We start from the raw sequence: 14091 nt of genomic DNA on the forward strand, positions 1-14091 counted from the left end.
AGGCGGTGGTGCCGCGCGCCGGGAACCCCAGCTCCAACGTGGTGGTAAACTCGGGGTGGTGGTGTCCGGCTGGCACCCGGCCAGGGAACAACGTCGCCGTCGCGGCCGGGTAAACCACCCCGGCAGTCGCCAGGGCGTCCGCGCCTACTGTCCCGCCTCGAACCACCCTGCCGGTTTCCTATCCGTGAGTCACGACCGACGACTTCAAACGTACTAATCGACTCAGCACAAAATCGTTCACTTGAACTCGGTCAGTTTCTTAAACTGGATATGTATAGACCTTCAAGAGATGTATATAACTTTACGGAATCCTGTATAATCACTTTCCCAATTATTGTCCAAACTAATGTTGAAAATCGGCAATCACCGTAAAAAGTCACGTTTTGTACTCACTTTTTCACTGTTCTGAATTTTCCGACAAATAAAAACGTATTATTACGAAATAAATTGTACAAATGATGTTCGACACCTATCATATTTGAAAATAAAAAATGAACCGACGCCTACGTTTTCTAATTATTGTTTGAACACATTTAACAAACACGTTTAACATTACAATCAAAAATATCAAAGTTACGAAGATATCAGTTACTTCATGCTTTAACACACATGATCCTCTCAAGTATTATTCTCGATCTTTTGCCATCAGATTTTCTAGATATTAGTGTGGCAGTTTATCCAAGATCTATAAAAGATCTAGTCTTGCCTAATTTTGCGATTCTTTGGAAGATATTTCACCTAGATAAACATCCCACAACTCCACAATCGATTTTACTATCGTTCACAAGCTGATCGTGCTGCAACATCCACGATGTCATCTCGCGAAACTTCTCAATGAACGCGCGTTAACGGAAATCGTGAACAATACAACGATATAAACCAGTAACAACCGTTACACTCGGTCATGCACTAGGGAAACACTTCACTTTTCCACGTGCACGTAGCGATTTTCCGGAAGACAAGGTCTCGCGTTTAAAATACACCAACACCCACACCGAACAATCTGCGATGATGGTCGCCAACCCTCGGATGTCAAGGTGGTGACACTACGACCCACTAGGAACGAGGAGGGGAGAAAGGAGGTACGTGAGTTCCGATGATAAACACGCAGTAGTTCGGAGCAGTCGCGTTCCTCGGTACCACTTGATGTTTTGCGTCGCGCGCGATTTGCCGCGTTTCGAAGCGTATCCCAATCTTACTGACAGTCCGCGTGCGTACGTACATGCGTGCGCGATCGCGCTCGGTGAATTGTATGACCGGTGGCAACACTTGCGTTTGCGCGAGTACACTCGTGTGTACGTTCGCTCGCTCGCTCGCTTGCTCGCTCGTCCGCTTGCTTGCGTGCGCGTGTACTTCTTCGGATGCGTATTGCGCGATAGTGTGCGTGGTCGGAGATGATGTCCCTCCGTCGCGCGCTCGCAGCGCCGAGCAGCAGCAACAGCAGCGGCGGCGGCAGCGGCGGCGGCGGCAGCGGCGGCGGTTGGCTAGAAATGAATCGTTTTACTCACCGAGAATGAGAGAGAAGAGCGAAGTTTGCGTGTTCCTTACGGGATAAGACGGGCCGAGAGCTCGGGACGGCCATTTATCTTGCTCGCGGCCGCGAGTCATCGGAGAAGGGAAATCGAACGTTCGTCGCAGAACGAATCCTTAATTTTTCGCGCGTTTACTCGGCGCATCTGATTCTCTCTCGCGCGAGAAACAGACATTTCGAAGTCGAAAACGCTATGGACGTTAAAAACAAATTCGGAATTAAGGTTTCAACAACCAGACATTCGTTAAGAAAATAATTATGGAATATGCGAATATATGAAACGTAACACAGTTTTCTATGTTTTTTCCAAAGTGTATTTTTAAATATTTTGATTTCTAATTTCATAGACATGTGTAAATACTTTGTTGTAATTTTTTTTAACAAATGTATCCGGTCAGCTCGTTCGGGACGTTCACCTCTCGAAAACACTCCGCGCGGAACGGAACGCCGTCGTCCCGATCGCATTAATCTCCACGTGCTCGCGTCGCACGTTCGAACGTATTAATCTCGCTTGCGGAGCGCTTCTTTATTAGCGTCTAATTCCGCATGAGCGCGGAAAGTGCGCGGCGAGACGAGAGAGGGTGCGGCCTACCGCGGGAGTATCGTAAAGTTAACGCTAATTAAACTTTGCCGATAGTTGCGTCGGGCCATTCGCGGGAGAGCAAGCTCCTTCTTAATCAGCTCGGCTACCCATATTCGCGGTTGGGGATGGTACACGGGGGTGCGAGTTATCATCTCGATACACACACAGCGGCGGCAACAGCAGCAGCGCGCTTGCTTATTTCTCCCGGGCGCATCGCCGCGAGATAATCACGACTTGCGTGCGGTTAACGATGAATTACCGCACGCATCTGCGATAAACTCGCGCGCGCGATATTTCAATGCAAAAACACGTTACATCGTAATTTTTGAAAAAATGTTATGTCGTTTTTTTATTTTTTATTTTTTTCAAGTCACATTTTAAACATCCGACGCTTGTTGCAGTTTTCAAGAAAAGTCCTGTAATTGAGTACATTTTATATAAATTTAGAAACGCGGACCTTGTCTTTCTCTCTCTCTCTCTCTCTTTCTAGTTAAAACATTTCTGCTCCCCAATTAGTATCAAAAAGGCGCGGAAGAAAAACGAAAAGGAGCGGCACGGAAGTAGAATAGTTGGAACGTTTAAGTTTGCCGTACGTTAATAATTTTATACGCGCGGCGAGTCACGGCTATTAAGTAATCAAATGCGTTCTTTCCACATGAATATTCAAGGCGAGCAGAGAAAGAGAGAAAGAAATAGAGAAAACGCGAAGGTAATTCGATGCAAAGTGGAGAAATCTCCAAATCCGCGAATTAGCTCCGCGCGACGCGAGTTATCGCCGAGTATAGAAATCGCGCTAATTTTCATCAACCGAGTCCTGTGCGGTTTTTCTCGAGAAAAAGCTCTTCTCTCACTCTCTCTCTCTCTCTCTCTCTCTCTTTCGCGCGTGCGCTTCCGTCATTCAATTGTCACCGAAAATTTATGACAAAGAAGAAACGCAAAAGGAAACGAGACGCGCTCGAAGAAAGAAAATCCGCGAGCGGAATCCTCTCCGACTTGCAAATGTTATATCCTTAATGGAAATTAGTACACGGTTGAAACATCACAAAGATCGCCGCGCGAATCCGCGCGAATCGGGGAAGAATATTTTTTTAATCTCCGCGAACGATACGGAATTGTCTTTTTTTTTTTTTTTTTTTTTTTTCATCTCGTCCGCGCGCGAGAACCATTGAATTTTAATCAGAATTCGTTAATCCGCAATGTCTGAATTCAGTCGATGATTGAACGGGGAAAAATTACAGGGGGGAGAAATTGGATTATCTCCTTTAAGATCACTCCGAGATTCATTGAATCAAAAGCGGGAAGCGCGACGGGACGCTTGAGAGGACGGACGGGCGCGACGACACTGGGCTCTTCCTCGTACGAAGTGGCACGATTTTTGCGCTACATCTCTTCGCCACGCGATTTTTAGTCCCGTCTCCTACCCCCTTTTCTCATTCTTTTTCCCTCTTTACTTTTCCGCGACGAATGACCCTTTTCTTTTTTCCGGTTTTCTATCTTTGCAGCATTTTTCTTCCCGCGCGCTCTCTCAGCGTAGAGCGGTGGTGTGTTTTCCCGCCGATTTTATCCCGTCTCGAAATGTATCACTGACACAAACGCCGTTTCGAGTTTTAATTCGCGTCGTCCGGCGGTTTCGCGTATTTATTTATTATTTATTACACGTATTTTTTATTTTTTCTCCTCTCTTGCGAAAAGAGATCGCAAATCATTCGCGCGCTGAAAAACCTCGTCTTTGTTGAAACAAGGAAGAAAAAAAACGGGAGCAATTTCGATTACGTCGTTTATCATTCGGTCGTTATTTCGGACGATCGGCATTAAAATCACACGTAAAAAAAAAAAAACTTTACTCGAGTTTTATCGCATTCGCAAGATCACTTCTTCTCCTGCTGCTCTTTACGCGCGCGTACTCTTTTACGTTCTCGCTATTGGTCGGTTTTACGAGCATTCCTCTTTCCTCAACGGCAACATGAACTTCCCGACCGAGCATCTTTATTTCCCGCAAAGTCCGATACGCGAAACGCAACCTTTTCCTGTCCCCTCCTTTCTCCCCCTTCCCCCCCCCCGCGGAAAAACTCCCATCCCTTTCTCACAACTATTCCGCCGCTCTCGCGATGGCTGATTTTCAATTCTCTTCCCTCATGGACAAACCGCTTGTGCGCCAACGGTTTCCCGCTGCTCAAGTATCCGCGGCATTCCCTTTCTTTCTCTCTTCTCTTCTCTGCTTCTCTCTCATCAACCCTCTCGTCATTCCACCCCGGCATTTTTCCCCTCCATTAACCGTAACTCTTTAGGCGATCCCGCCGGCGGTGTAGTTATTCGAACTGGAATTTCTTTAGATTGTTAGAAAACAGGAGAGAGAGAGGGGTTGATTCGAAGGGGTGGTCGGCGTTTGTATAATGAGATCAAAACTCTCACAGTCTTTTGAGATTAAAAACATTCTCTCTCTCTCTCTCTCTTTCCCTCCCTCATCTTTTCTTCTTAAAGCCTTACCGCGCAGCCTTTTACCCCTTTCTCTTCGCAGCGCGCGCGCGCGAACACGACGAGAGAAGAACTTCGTTAAAATTCGAGTTTTGCTCCGAGTCTCTCTCAAAATCTTGCATCCATCGCGGACGGTATTACGATATTGCGCGAAACAAGTTTCACAAACTAAATAAGATGCTACGAAGCGATATTTTTGCAAGGTTATATCCGGCAAGACAGATTTCGGTCACGAAGATGAGAGATTACGACGGGGGCGGGGCGAGGGAACGAGTTTGCTTAGACGAGTCTTAAACAAAACGTTGAGTGATTGACAGGAAAGTAATGCGTATTGAATTTCCCGGGGATAACGAGAAGAGAAACGAAAAACAAATCTGCGAAATATATATATATCTCCAAATTGGATCGAGACTCTCCTCTCGAATTCCTCTCGCTCTTCACGCGCGGAAAGCCTGACGTAATAAAACTGCCCATAACTCCGGGGGGATGAAGAGCCCTCTTTTCCCCCTTTTATTTCGCCCTTCGCGCGATCCGTCAGGAAATCGAAACTTAAAGAAGGAGGATCTCTCAAGACGTCGTAAATCTCGCGCGCGCATCTCTCGGCAAAAATGGCGTGATAAAATAATGCGTCGAAGAAGAACGGCTCGAATTTTGTCGCAAATGTCTTGCTCATAAATTGAGACCCCCCCTTCAAGTTTTTCTCAGATCCATCCGAGTGTATCGCGCGGTATGACCGCGAGGAAGAAAACGGCGTGCGCGCGCGCGCGCGGAACGAGGGAAAGAGATGGCCGGTCGTTTAAAAAATAAATCGCTCCCGTGGAATAAATCGGGTTAAGGGAACGCGCGCGTTTCGCGCTATGAGGACGAGACGCTAAATTGAATAAAGGATAAGAACGGGGAAGAATTAACGCATGCGCGTTATTTACGAGCGACTTAAAAACGTGCGCATCGCGTTGGACTATATTTCTAATCCGGCGTAATCGTAAATACGATGTCCATAATCATAAAGTGCCGGGACGGACAGTTACGAGAGCCCATTCGCTGAATTGCAACGCGGATCGACGAACGGGGAAGAGCCCATCGACTCTACCTTTCCCCGTATGAGAGAAAATAAGCCGCGAGTTTTGTTTCACGGAAACTTAAATTGAGAGAGAGAAAGAGAACGATACATTATACCAATAAATACAGAGGTAATTCCGCGTCGTTCGCGCGCGTCGAAAAAAAAAAAAAAAGAGCCGTCGCGAGTGTGTAAAAGGGATGAGAATTTCTCCTATCGGTGGAAATATTTCTTTCTGTCGTTCGGCGAAAAATTCCTATCTCGCTTCTGAGACGCCGGGATAATAGAATACGTGTATCTATCGGGTGTGTGTGTGTGTGTGCACGCGCGCGAGGAGGGACAATGCGCATAAATCTATTCCTCGAGTTGATAGATATGCCGAGGTGCTTCCGTGCGAGGAACGGGGGGGAAGCGCGCCTCGAATGAAAGCGGATCCGCTGACCCGTCCCATTGTCAAGACGCAAGTTCCTGTTATTGTCACACGCGCGGAAAGAGATATCCCGCGCTCGCGTAAGAATCGACAGAAAACGATAGAAATGCATCTCTCGGTGTAATTCTATGAATAGAATTAAATATTACCGCGCATCCACAAAAGCTCGGGAAGAAATAAAAATGACGGAGAGAACTGTTCGCGCGCAACTAAATATAATATATTTTCAACAAAACAAACGTGTATCTTACGGGAAATATGTGAAAGGTAGGTATCTCGCGACACTTGCGCGTAATCGACAGAAACGTGTTTCGCTGTTTTCGCAAAATTAATAAATATTGTCACGCAGCAACACGAGCTCTGAAAAACAAATGAAATAACGGAGAGGGAGTTGCGAGACCAGATTGCACTTTTACCAACGTGTATATATGTATAGATACGGCATAGATCTCGAAATCTTTACCTACATTCTCGACCGTTTCGCTCACATTTCGATATTGTAATTATTGCACCGCGCGGCGGCTATCGGTAGCCGCCGTTATTTCACTTTCGCGTCTGGCCGCGCTCCTATCAATCATTGCGTTATATCGGATCGATACCGCAATTAATAATTACGGATGATTAATGTAAGTTATACCCGCGGTGGGGATGATAGTGGCCATCCGCGTCGGCTAATTGGCACACTCGCGATTATTAACGATAATGTTACTATCAATCATTACCGCTAATTCCCGCGAATAGGCGCGCGTGGAAACGATAGTTTTGTTTTTTTTTTTCTGTCAAATTCGACAAACAGTGATTCAACCTCTCTCTCTCTCTCTCTCTTTCTCTCTCTATCTCTCCGCGCACGTGTGCATAAGTACATTAACTGGTATCAAATTATTCTAACTAATAGTAAGCCTATGGAAATTCAATAACAATATAAACGCGAAATTGTCAAAATCATTACATTAGAGTACGTTTATCAGTCCCTTCGATCGCGAATCATCGTGCGGAATTGCGACGAGAGTCAAAAGAAACATAATATCCATCCTTCTGTGTACTTCGAATTCATTCAAGTCTGTTATAAAAAAAAAAAAAAAATGCGATAAAGGACACACAATTTACGGGCCGATATTTTCATGCTCCGATAACGAGCACGGGAAGTAACGGAGGCAATGGAACTTACGGGTTAAGTGGATGAGAAAAGTTTCTCTAATATTACCGAAGGAAGGCAAGAGAGAGAGAGAGAGAGAGAGAGAGAGAGAGAGAGAGAGAGAGAGAGAGACAGAGAGATTGATCTGCCCTCGGCGAGCTCGTCGAAGGGATTAGTCGTAGCTCCGACTAGTCTCGTGCGATTTTCATCAGGTGATGGTGTACTTTAACTATAGATTAAAGGATTCGTCTGGCAAACCTGAAATGAGATCCGCCTTCGCTGCGCGCCTCGAACGAAAACCCAAATCAGCTGGCGAGACGCGCCTGAAAGGCATCGAGCGACCGCGCTATCGACAACGAATTCACCACGAGGTTATTCGAAAAAGATCTCGGTCCTCTGATAGGAGGACGACCTTTTGCGGTTGCGCAAAACGATCCGATGAATCGCGTGTGTGTCACCGCGAAAGAAGTTACTGAAAATTTCAAAACGTCTTATTTGTGCGATTTAAACAAATTAGGACAGCGCAAAGATGATTAAAAGTTTTACGTGTTTTTTCACCGAACGAAAAAACTACATTTATATTTGCTCTGAGTTCGAGTTACACTTCGAGAGCGAGTACTCGGGTCTCGAAATAATTAGCGGCTAACGGCGGAATCGGGACTACGTTAGCAGTCGGGTTTAATTTGCGCGCATCGGACGCGCCATCGATAATCTCCCGTGGCTGATGACTCTCGCGAGAGTGCGAATGTCAGGAAGCGCCGTTCGACATTATCGAGGCCCGCGATATCCATCAGCCTAATGGTCCCGCGGCTAAGGCGCGGGAGAGAGCGTGTGGAGCTCATTAAAAGCTCGTTAGAAAGCCGGCGGCACGGACCGCCGAAGTAACGCGTCGGACGTTACCGAGACGCGCCGAGAAATCAAATCGCGGAAAAGTTCGAGGAGGCTGTGTGTAAGGAGGAGGGAGGGGGACGCGAAAGGGGATGAAAGCGATCGCTCGCGAAGATAAACTCGCGATTTATCGACGCCCCCGGTATATCTCTCGCGCGCGGTTCTTTTTCCCGCGAAAAAAAACAAAAGAAAACGAAAAGAACGCGGCGTCTCCCTTATTTCTCGCCCGCATTTCTCATGCAACAGCGTCGGCGGCGGCGGCGGCGGCGAGCTTTGCTCCTTAATTTATGTGCGCGCAAAAAACAAAAGAACAAAAAAAAAAAACGCCGACATTCAAGCGCTTGTGCATCTAATCTTCTACGAAATTTATTCCGTTACACACAACGCTCGCGCATAAATTTCGCCGCGCGTTTGGCTAACCTTCTGATTCTCATTAAAATTGATAAAGCGGCATTTGCGACGATCGGCGCTTCGCAAGTACCTTAATAAGCGGGTGATAATATTTATGAAAATTAAAGCGGCGTTTCTTTCTCGATCGAGTTCGTCGATCACCACTTCCGCTCACCTGAATCTTCTCGCCGTCGCTCAATTTAAGCCGTGACTGGAAGTCGCTCTGGGCGGGAAGAATCTGCGCGTTGTTGATGAAAATCTTGTCCGGCGAGTGGGGGGCTTTGCTCGGTATTCTTGTGATCCACAGGACCGGATTGCCCTCGAGCTCGGACGATATCGAGCCCCTAAGATCCGCCATCTTCAGGGGCTGATTCGCTGAAATCAACAGGAAAAAAATACATTTCGTTAGAAATTTCCGTGAAAATATCCCTTCTGGTTCTAAAGATGCTAAATGTATGTACTCTTTCATCGTCGCGCACGAACGAATGCGCTTCGAAGAAAGCCACTCTTTGAGTTTCTTCCCCGCGAAAGTACAACGAGAAAGAACGTTGCAATTTAGTTCTTCGAGACCGCAAAGTTTTTAAGGGTTCGGAGTGAGGGAGGGAGGGAGGGAGGGAAGGAGATTTTTATTTCTGCGGTAAAAAAAAAAAAAAAAAAAGAGACAAAGCGGGAAATGGCGGAGAAAGGTAGGGAAAGAAAGACGCTGAAAATAACGTAAATGGCAGAGTAAAGGGGGAAGCTCGGAGATAGAGCAAACTTCAAAAAGTCCACAGCGAGCTACAATGCTCGTCACTTTATTATCCCGTTACCGAGAGAACGTCCTCGTAATCTTGAGGTTTTTTTCTCCTCCGCGCGGAAGAAAAGACAGGGTTTGCGCGCGCGTCCTCGCTATTGTTATTTCACATCACGCAAAAGACGTGGTTGCGATATAAAAATCCAGGTAACCGAATATTTAATTGAAAAAGCGTTTTCTTGAAATTTCAATGAAAGTCTTTTCTCCGGACTCTCGTGAAAAAAAAAAAAAAAAAAAAACACGCGAAAATCGCGAGAATTAACGTAATATCACGCGAAATATCACGTGCAATATTTGCGCCATTAACGTGAATTCTTCAATTTGCTTCAATTCAAATTGTAGTATTTTCAATGTAATTTCTCTCTTTCTCTGTCTCTCTTCATCTCTTCTCTATACTCGACATAAAAATTCGTGCCTCTTTACACGCTCCTTTCGAGAGCGCGACCTATCGAATATCCCGGCGCATTGTAGTTTCTCCGAACAGCCGTGCTGTTCGCGACAACAAGTCTCACTGGCGGAGGAGCACATACACAGAAAGAGAGAGAGAGAGAGAGAGAGAGAGAGAGAGAGAGAGAGAGAAAGAGAGCGCGTTTCTCGGCAAAGCTCGGAAAAGTCCAATCTCCGCGAGGGAGAAAGCAGGGCGCGCGGTGGGTACAAGCCAACAATGACGCTCATTACGAACGCCGAGAATTGAGTCGCGTTTCGTAAACCACCGGCCGTTTTGCTCCCGTACAAGTTTTCCCCGGGACAAGAGAGGAAAGTCTGGTCGAACGCCGTGGAGAATCTCGTTCTTCCGGCAACGCTTTTCCCCCCTCCCTCCCAACATCCTTTCGGAAAATAATTTTCCGCGATCTTTCGGCAGAATTGCGCGCGACAAAAGCGACGGTTCACTGCTTCCGCGGGATCGCTAGTTTTTTTTCCCGCACATCCCGCACATTCGAACTCCGAAGAGTTTTCGGAGTTTAGATCGTACATTCGAGATCTCTCTCTCTCTCTCTCTCTCTCTCTCTCGTCGGTGATTTTGAGATTTATATCTTCTCCGTGTGTATATTTATACAACTGCGCGGCGTTTACAACGCAGTCGTCGTTCGACACACGCGCAACGACTAGGCTGCGAAAACGCTCCTCCTCTAACGTGCGTAACTGCGCACCGGACGGTAATTCGCACGCGAGCGAACTCCTCGAACGGGCCGCCGCGCACGTGTACACGAAGCACTAAAGCTACGCAATAACGGTAATCGTAAAATTTATGATCCAATATATACACGCGTATATATATGTGTGTATATATATATATCGTCGGAATCACGCGATTACGACATCGGGAGAAGTTGTTCATTCCGCAGCGAGAGGTAAACATTTACAGCGACGGTTATTCGAACGCAGTAAAAGTCGGAGGCCATCAGTTTAGCTTTTACATCTTGATGTAACACAATGCAGTCGCGCGTATACGAGTTAGTCGCGAGCCGTTACCTCGGTCAGATCAGAATTTTTATTCCCGAAACGCGCGTAAAAAAAAAAAAAAAAAAAAAAGAAACACCGCGCGGGAAGGTTCGTTCGATAAACGCGCACGAAGCGTATTACGCGCACTCGAGTAAATTTTTGCATACCATACAGCGACCGCCGCGCTGGAAAAGCCACGCTCGGGCGCACGCTTTGAGGCGCACCTTGTTAAAGGAGCTAAATTTCTTCCGCCACACTATTCTTTCGGCGACTTCCGGCTTATCCCGCGCGCACCGGAGAAGAAGCACCGCCGATCACGGAAAACGCCATATCGCGCGCCACGTCGTATAACGCTTTTATATCTCCGCGAGACGCCTCGTCAATCACCTCCCCCCGTTCTCGAATGGGATCTGGTGCGCTGCTTGATCTTCCTTCCGCCGAGGGATACCGCGGATATGCGCCGCGTGTAAAGAGTTTTCCGCGTCGCCGAGGTTTTGGAATTACGACGCGTGAAAAGATTCGAAAGCGCGACACGCGGACGAGTCGAAACGCTCGCAATTATCCGGTTGTGTTTCAAAGAACGAGAAATTTTTCTTTCTTCAAACAATTCTATAACTCAATTAAAAAAAAAAAAAAAAAAAAAAAACGTGTTAATCTTAATCGATGCGAATGTTTCGTTCACGCGAAGAAGAAACTCGGGGGCGCGCGCGATACATATCGCATAAAATATCGAAGAGTTTCGTTTTCTTGTCGCGGGGAAAAAAATAAATAAATCGGCGAACTCACGTCCGATCGTTCTGCGTGAATATTCTGCGCGGGGAATTTTATATGAAAGCGGAATTTTTGCGGATCGCCGAGATTCCGACGTCGCGGGGGTGGGAAAATGCGAGGCACGTTCGAAAACTGGTTAGGCGTCGACGAGCGTCGTCGGCGGCGATCGCATTATCGATCGCGTCGACGGTTTATCGCCGGTCGACGAATAGCGCTTTATTCGCGCCGACTGGATTTTTATAGCGCGTCTCCCGAGCGCATTTTTCTTGTTGCGCCAGGAGTGCTTTATACGACGTGATCGAGTCGCGGGGGAACGAATGTACGCCTTTCAGAGGGCAATATCTCGGTCTCGGGAGGGGAAAGAGAGTTCTCTCGCGCCCGTGCGCGTTTTGTCCCAGCGCCACCCCTCAGAGTCTTTCAACGGGGCAAACCCGGAATGATTAAGCTGCCGATCGATTCGCATTTATTTTCTTCCCTCCCCTCTGGCGCCAAATGCCCTTCCCTCCCACCCCGCCATCGACGATGGGGGACACAGGTGCTACGGCCGACCGCAAAACGAGAACAGCTCGCGCAAAGCTGCTTGCGCATCGATTTATATCCTCCATTCTCGTTCCCATTCTCCCGTCATTGGGCGAGCGACGTCTCTAACTCGTCTCTTCTGTCCGCTCTCGACGTATTCGACTTTCAAACGTGCGTGTCGGTTTTGTCTGATGAGACCGAATGCTACAGTCAACTCTGAACATTACGCCAGAACGATCACCTCTCTACGCGCTTAGATATATATCGACGATAATTGCGGAAAAGGACAGATTATCTCTTCGTTGTGTTAAGCAACGCTTATGTGTTACATTTACTTTAAATAATATAAAAAAGTACATTCCGATATAATTGATATTATTATTTCTCAAGTCAACTGTGTGCACTTTCATATGAATGTTTGATTTCACAAATTTATAGTGTAAATACAATGAATAAACAATTGTTTTTTTACATATCATATACAGTTTTTGTCGCAAAAAATTTAGTTTTCTTTGTTTGTACCTATATTTGAAAGAACAAGGTTTATATTTCCTAACATTTTTATATGCATGTACAGGTAATATTTAATGATAACTACACGAAACCTTACTTGCTAAATAACTTAATCTGAAGAGAAAGTTTTTTATATAAATACCAACAAAGTTCATCAGATCCTATTATTTTATGTATTTTATAACTAACATTTTGCGATGTAGTGAAGAAAATGCATAATGTATATATCCATTTATCGCACAGAAATCTTGACACGATACGCGAATCCCATCTGATTACATTTTCTAATATGTAGCTCCAAGTTCTTACATATTGTTCATAGCACTGATATAGATGTTCTACAATTTGGTGAGTGCTTCGTGCCACAAAACAATGCAGACATATTTTAAGTAAAAAAAGAACAAAATATATTTTATCACGTAGCAGATATTCTTTTAGTTATGTATAATCTGTATAAGTCTGTAAAAATCATATCCATAGAAATACATCCCAAAAATCTGTTATTACTGACCATAAATTGAACTACTCACATGATTTTGACTGAGAACATTGAAACTCTTGACATTGAGCCATCTTATTTTAAACATTTAATATCCGAAGCACTATACATTAATAAACAATCAGCCGGCTTAAATTTACAGAATGATGTCGACTCTCTAGATAAGACTTACTTAACATTGTTTGAAGAATAATAAGAGGGAACTATCACATGACTTCTTACCCACTCTACATTATTTGTAAGTTTCAACTGAATATTGTACAGCCAACGTTGTCGCACTGTATTGTCAACTGCCACACCGTTGACTTCGAGCGTGCCACAGCGTGTTGGTTATCTGACTATTTTTGTAAGTTATTTCACATTTCCATTGTTACCTCGATCTAGCCACTATTATTTTTTTTTTTTATTTTTTTTATTTTATTTTATTTTATTTTATTTTATTTTATATTGTAGAACATTGATAAGGACAGGGTCGAAACGTCTGTGTAATTTATCTCTAAATATATTATGATTCCACGTTCAAATTTTGGGAAATTTTTTCAATAACACACAACAACAACTGTGTCCATAACATATAAAAAACTCTTATTGACCACTTAACTCAACTTATTATAGATCTGTACAATATTTGTAGTTCCTCAATTGTTATATATGTACAGATGATATTAAATGACAAGTATACAAAACATTATTCTTTAAATAAATCTCAACAGTTTATCAGATTCTGTAAGTTTATTTATTTTACAACGAACTTTTCGCGGCATCTTGTGACTGAGGAAAATGAGTAAAATATCTGGCCACTCATCATCTTGCTCATACCTTGATAGATAGCACGATTCCCATATGAGTACATTTTCTAACATGTTTTTATAGCTCCAAATTCTTACATATTGTTCATAGCACCGATGTAGGTGTTGTATAATTTGGTAAGTGCGTCGTACTTCACAAAAAAAATGTAGACACGTTTTAAGTGAAAAAGAACAAAGTAACTTTTGGCACATATTCTTTTAATTATGGATACTCAAAGTCCCATTATACCTTTTATAGCTAGTTTGTTCTCTATC

The 14091-nt window shown here is 44.8% G+C and overlaps 1 protein-coding gene across 1 annotated transcript in view; it reads right to left on the minus strand.

Moving 5' to 3' along the window:
* Nucleotides 1–14091, minus strand: part of LOC109857152 (fasciclin-1) — a 113487-nt gene that overhangs the window by 61362 nt on the left and 38034 nt on the right. Inside the window, exon 2 of the mRNA XM_020433203.1 lies at nucleotides 8665–8864. Coding sequence (XP_020288792.1) covers nucleotides 8665–8864 — 200 coding nt within the window. The remainder of the gene's footprint in view (nucleotides 1–8664; nucleotides 8865–14091) is intronic.

This window comes from Pseudomyrmex gracilis, unplaced genomic scaffold, assembly GCF_002006095.1.
Source record: "Pseudomyrmex gracilis isolate BER0280 unplaced genomic scaffold, ASM200609v1 scaffold_147, whole genome shotgun sequence".
In the NCBI taxonomy this organism is placed as follows: domain Eukaryota; kingdom Metazoa; phylum Arthropoda; class Insecta; order Hymenoptera; family Formicidae; genus Pseudomyrmex; species Pseudomyrmex gracilis.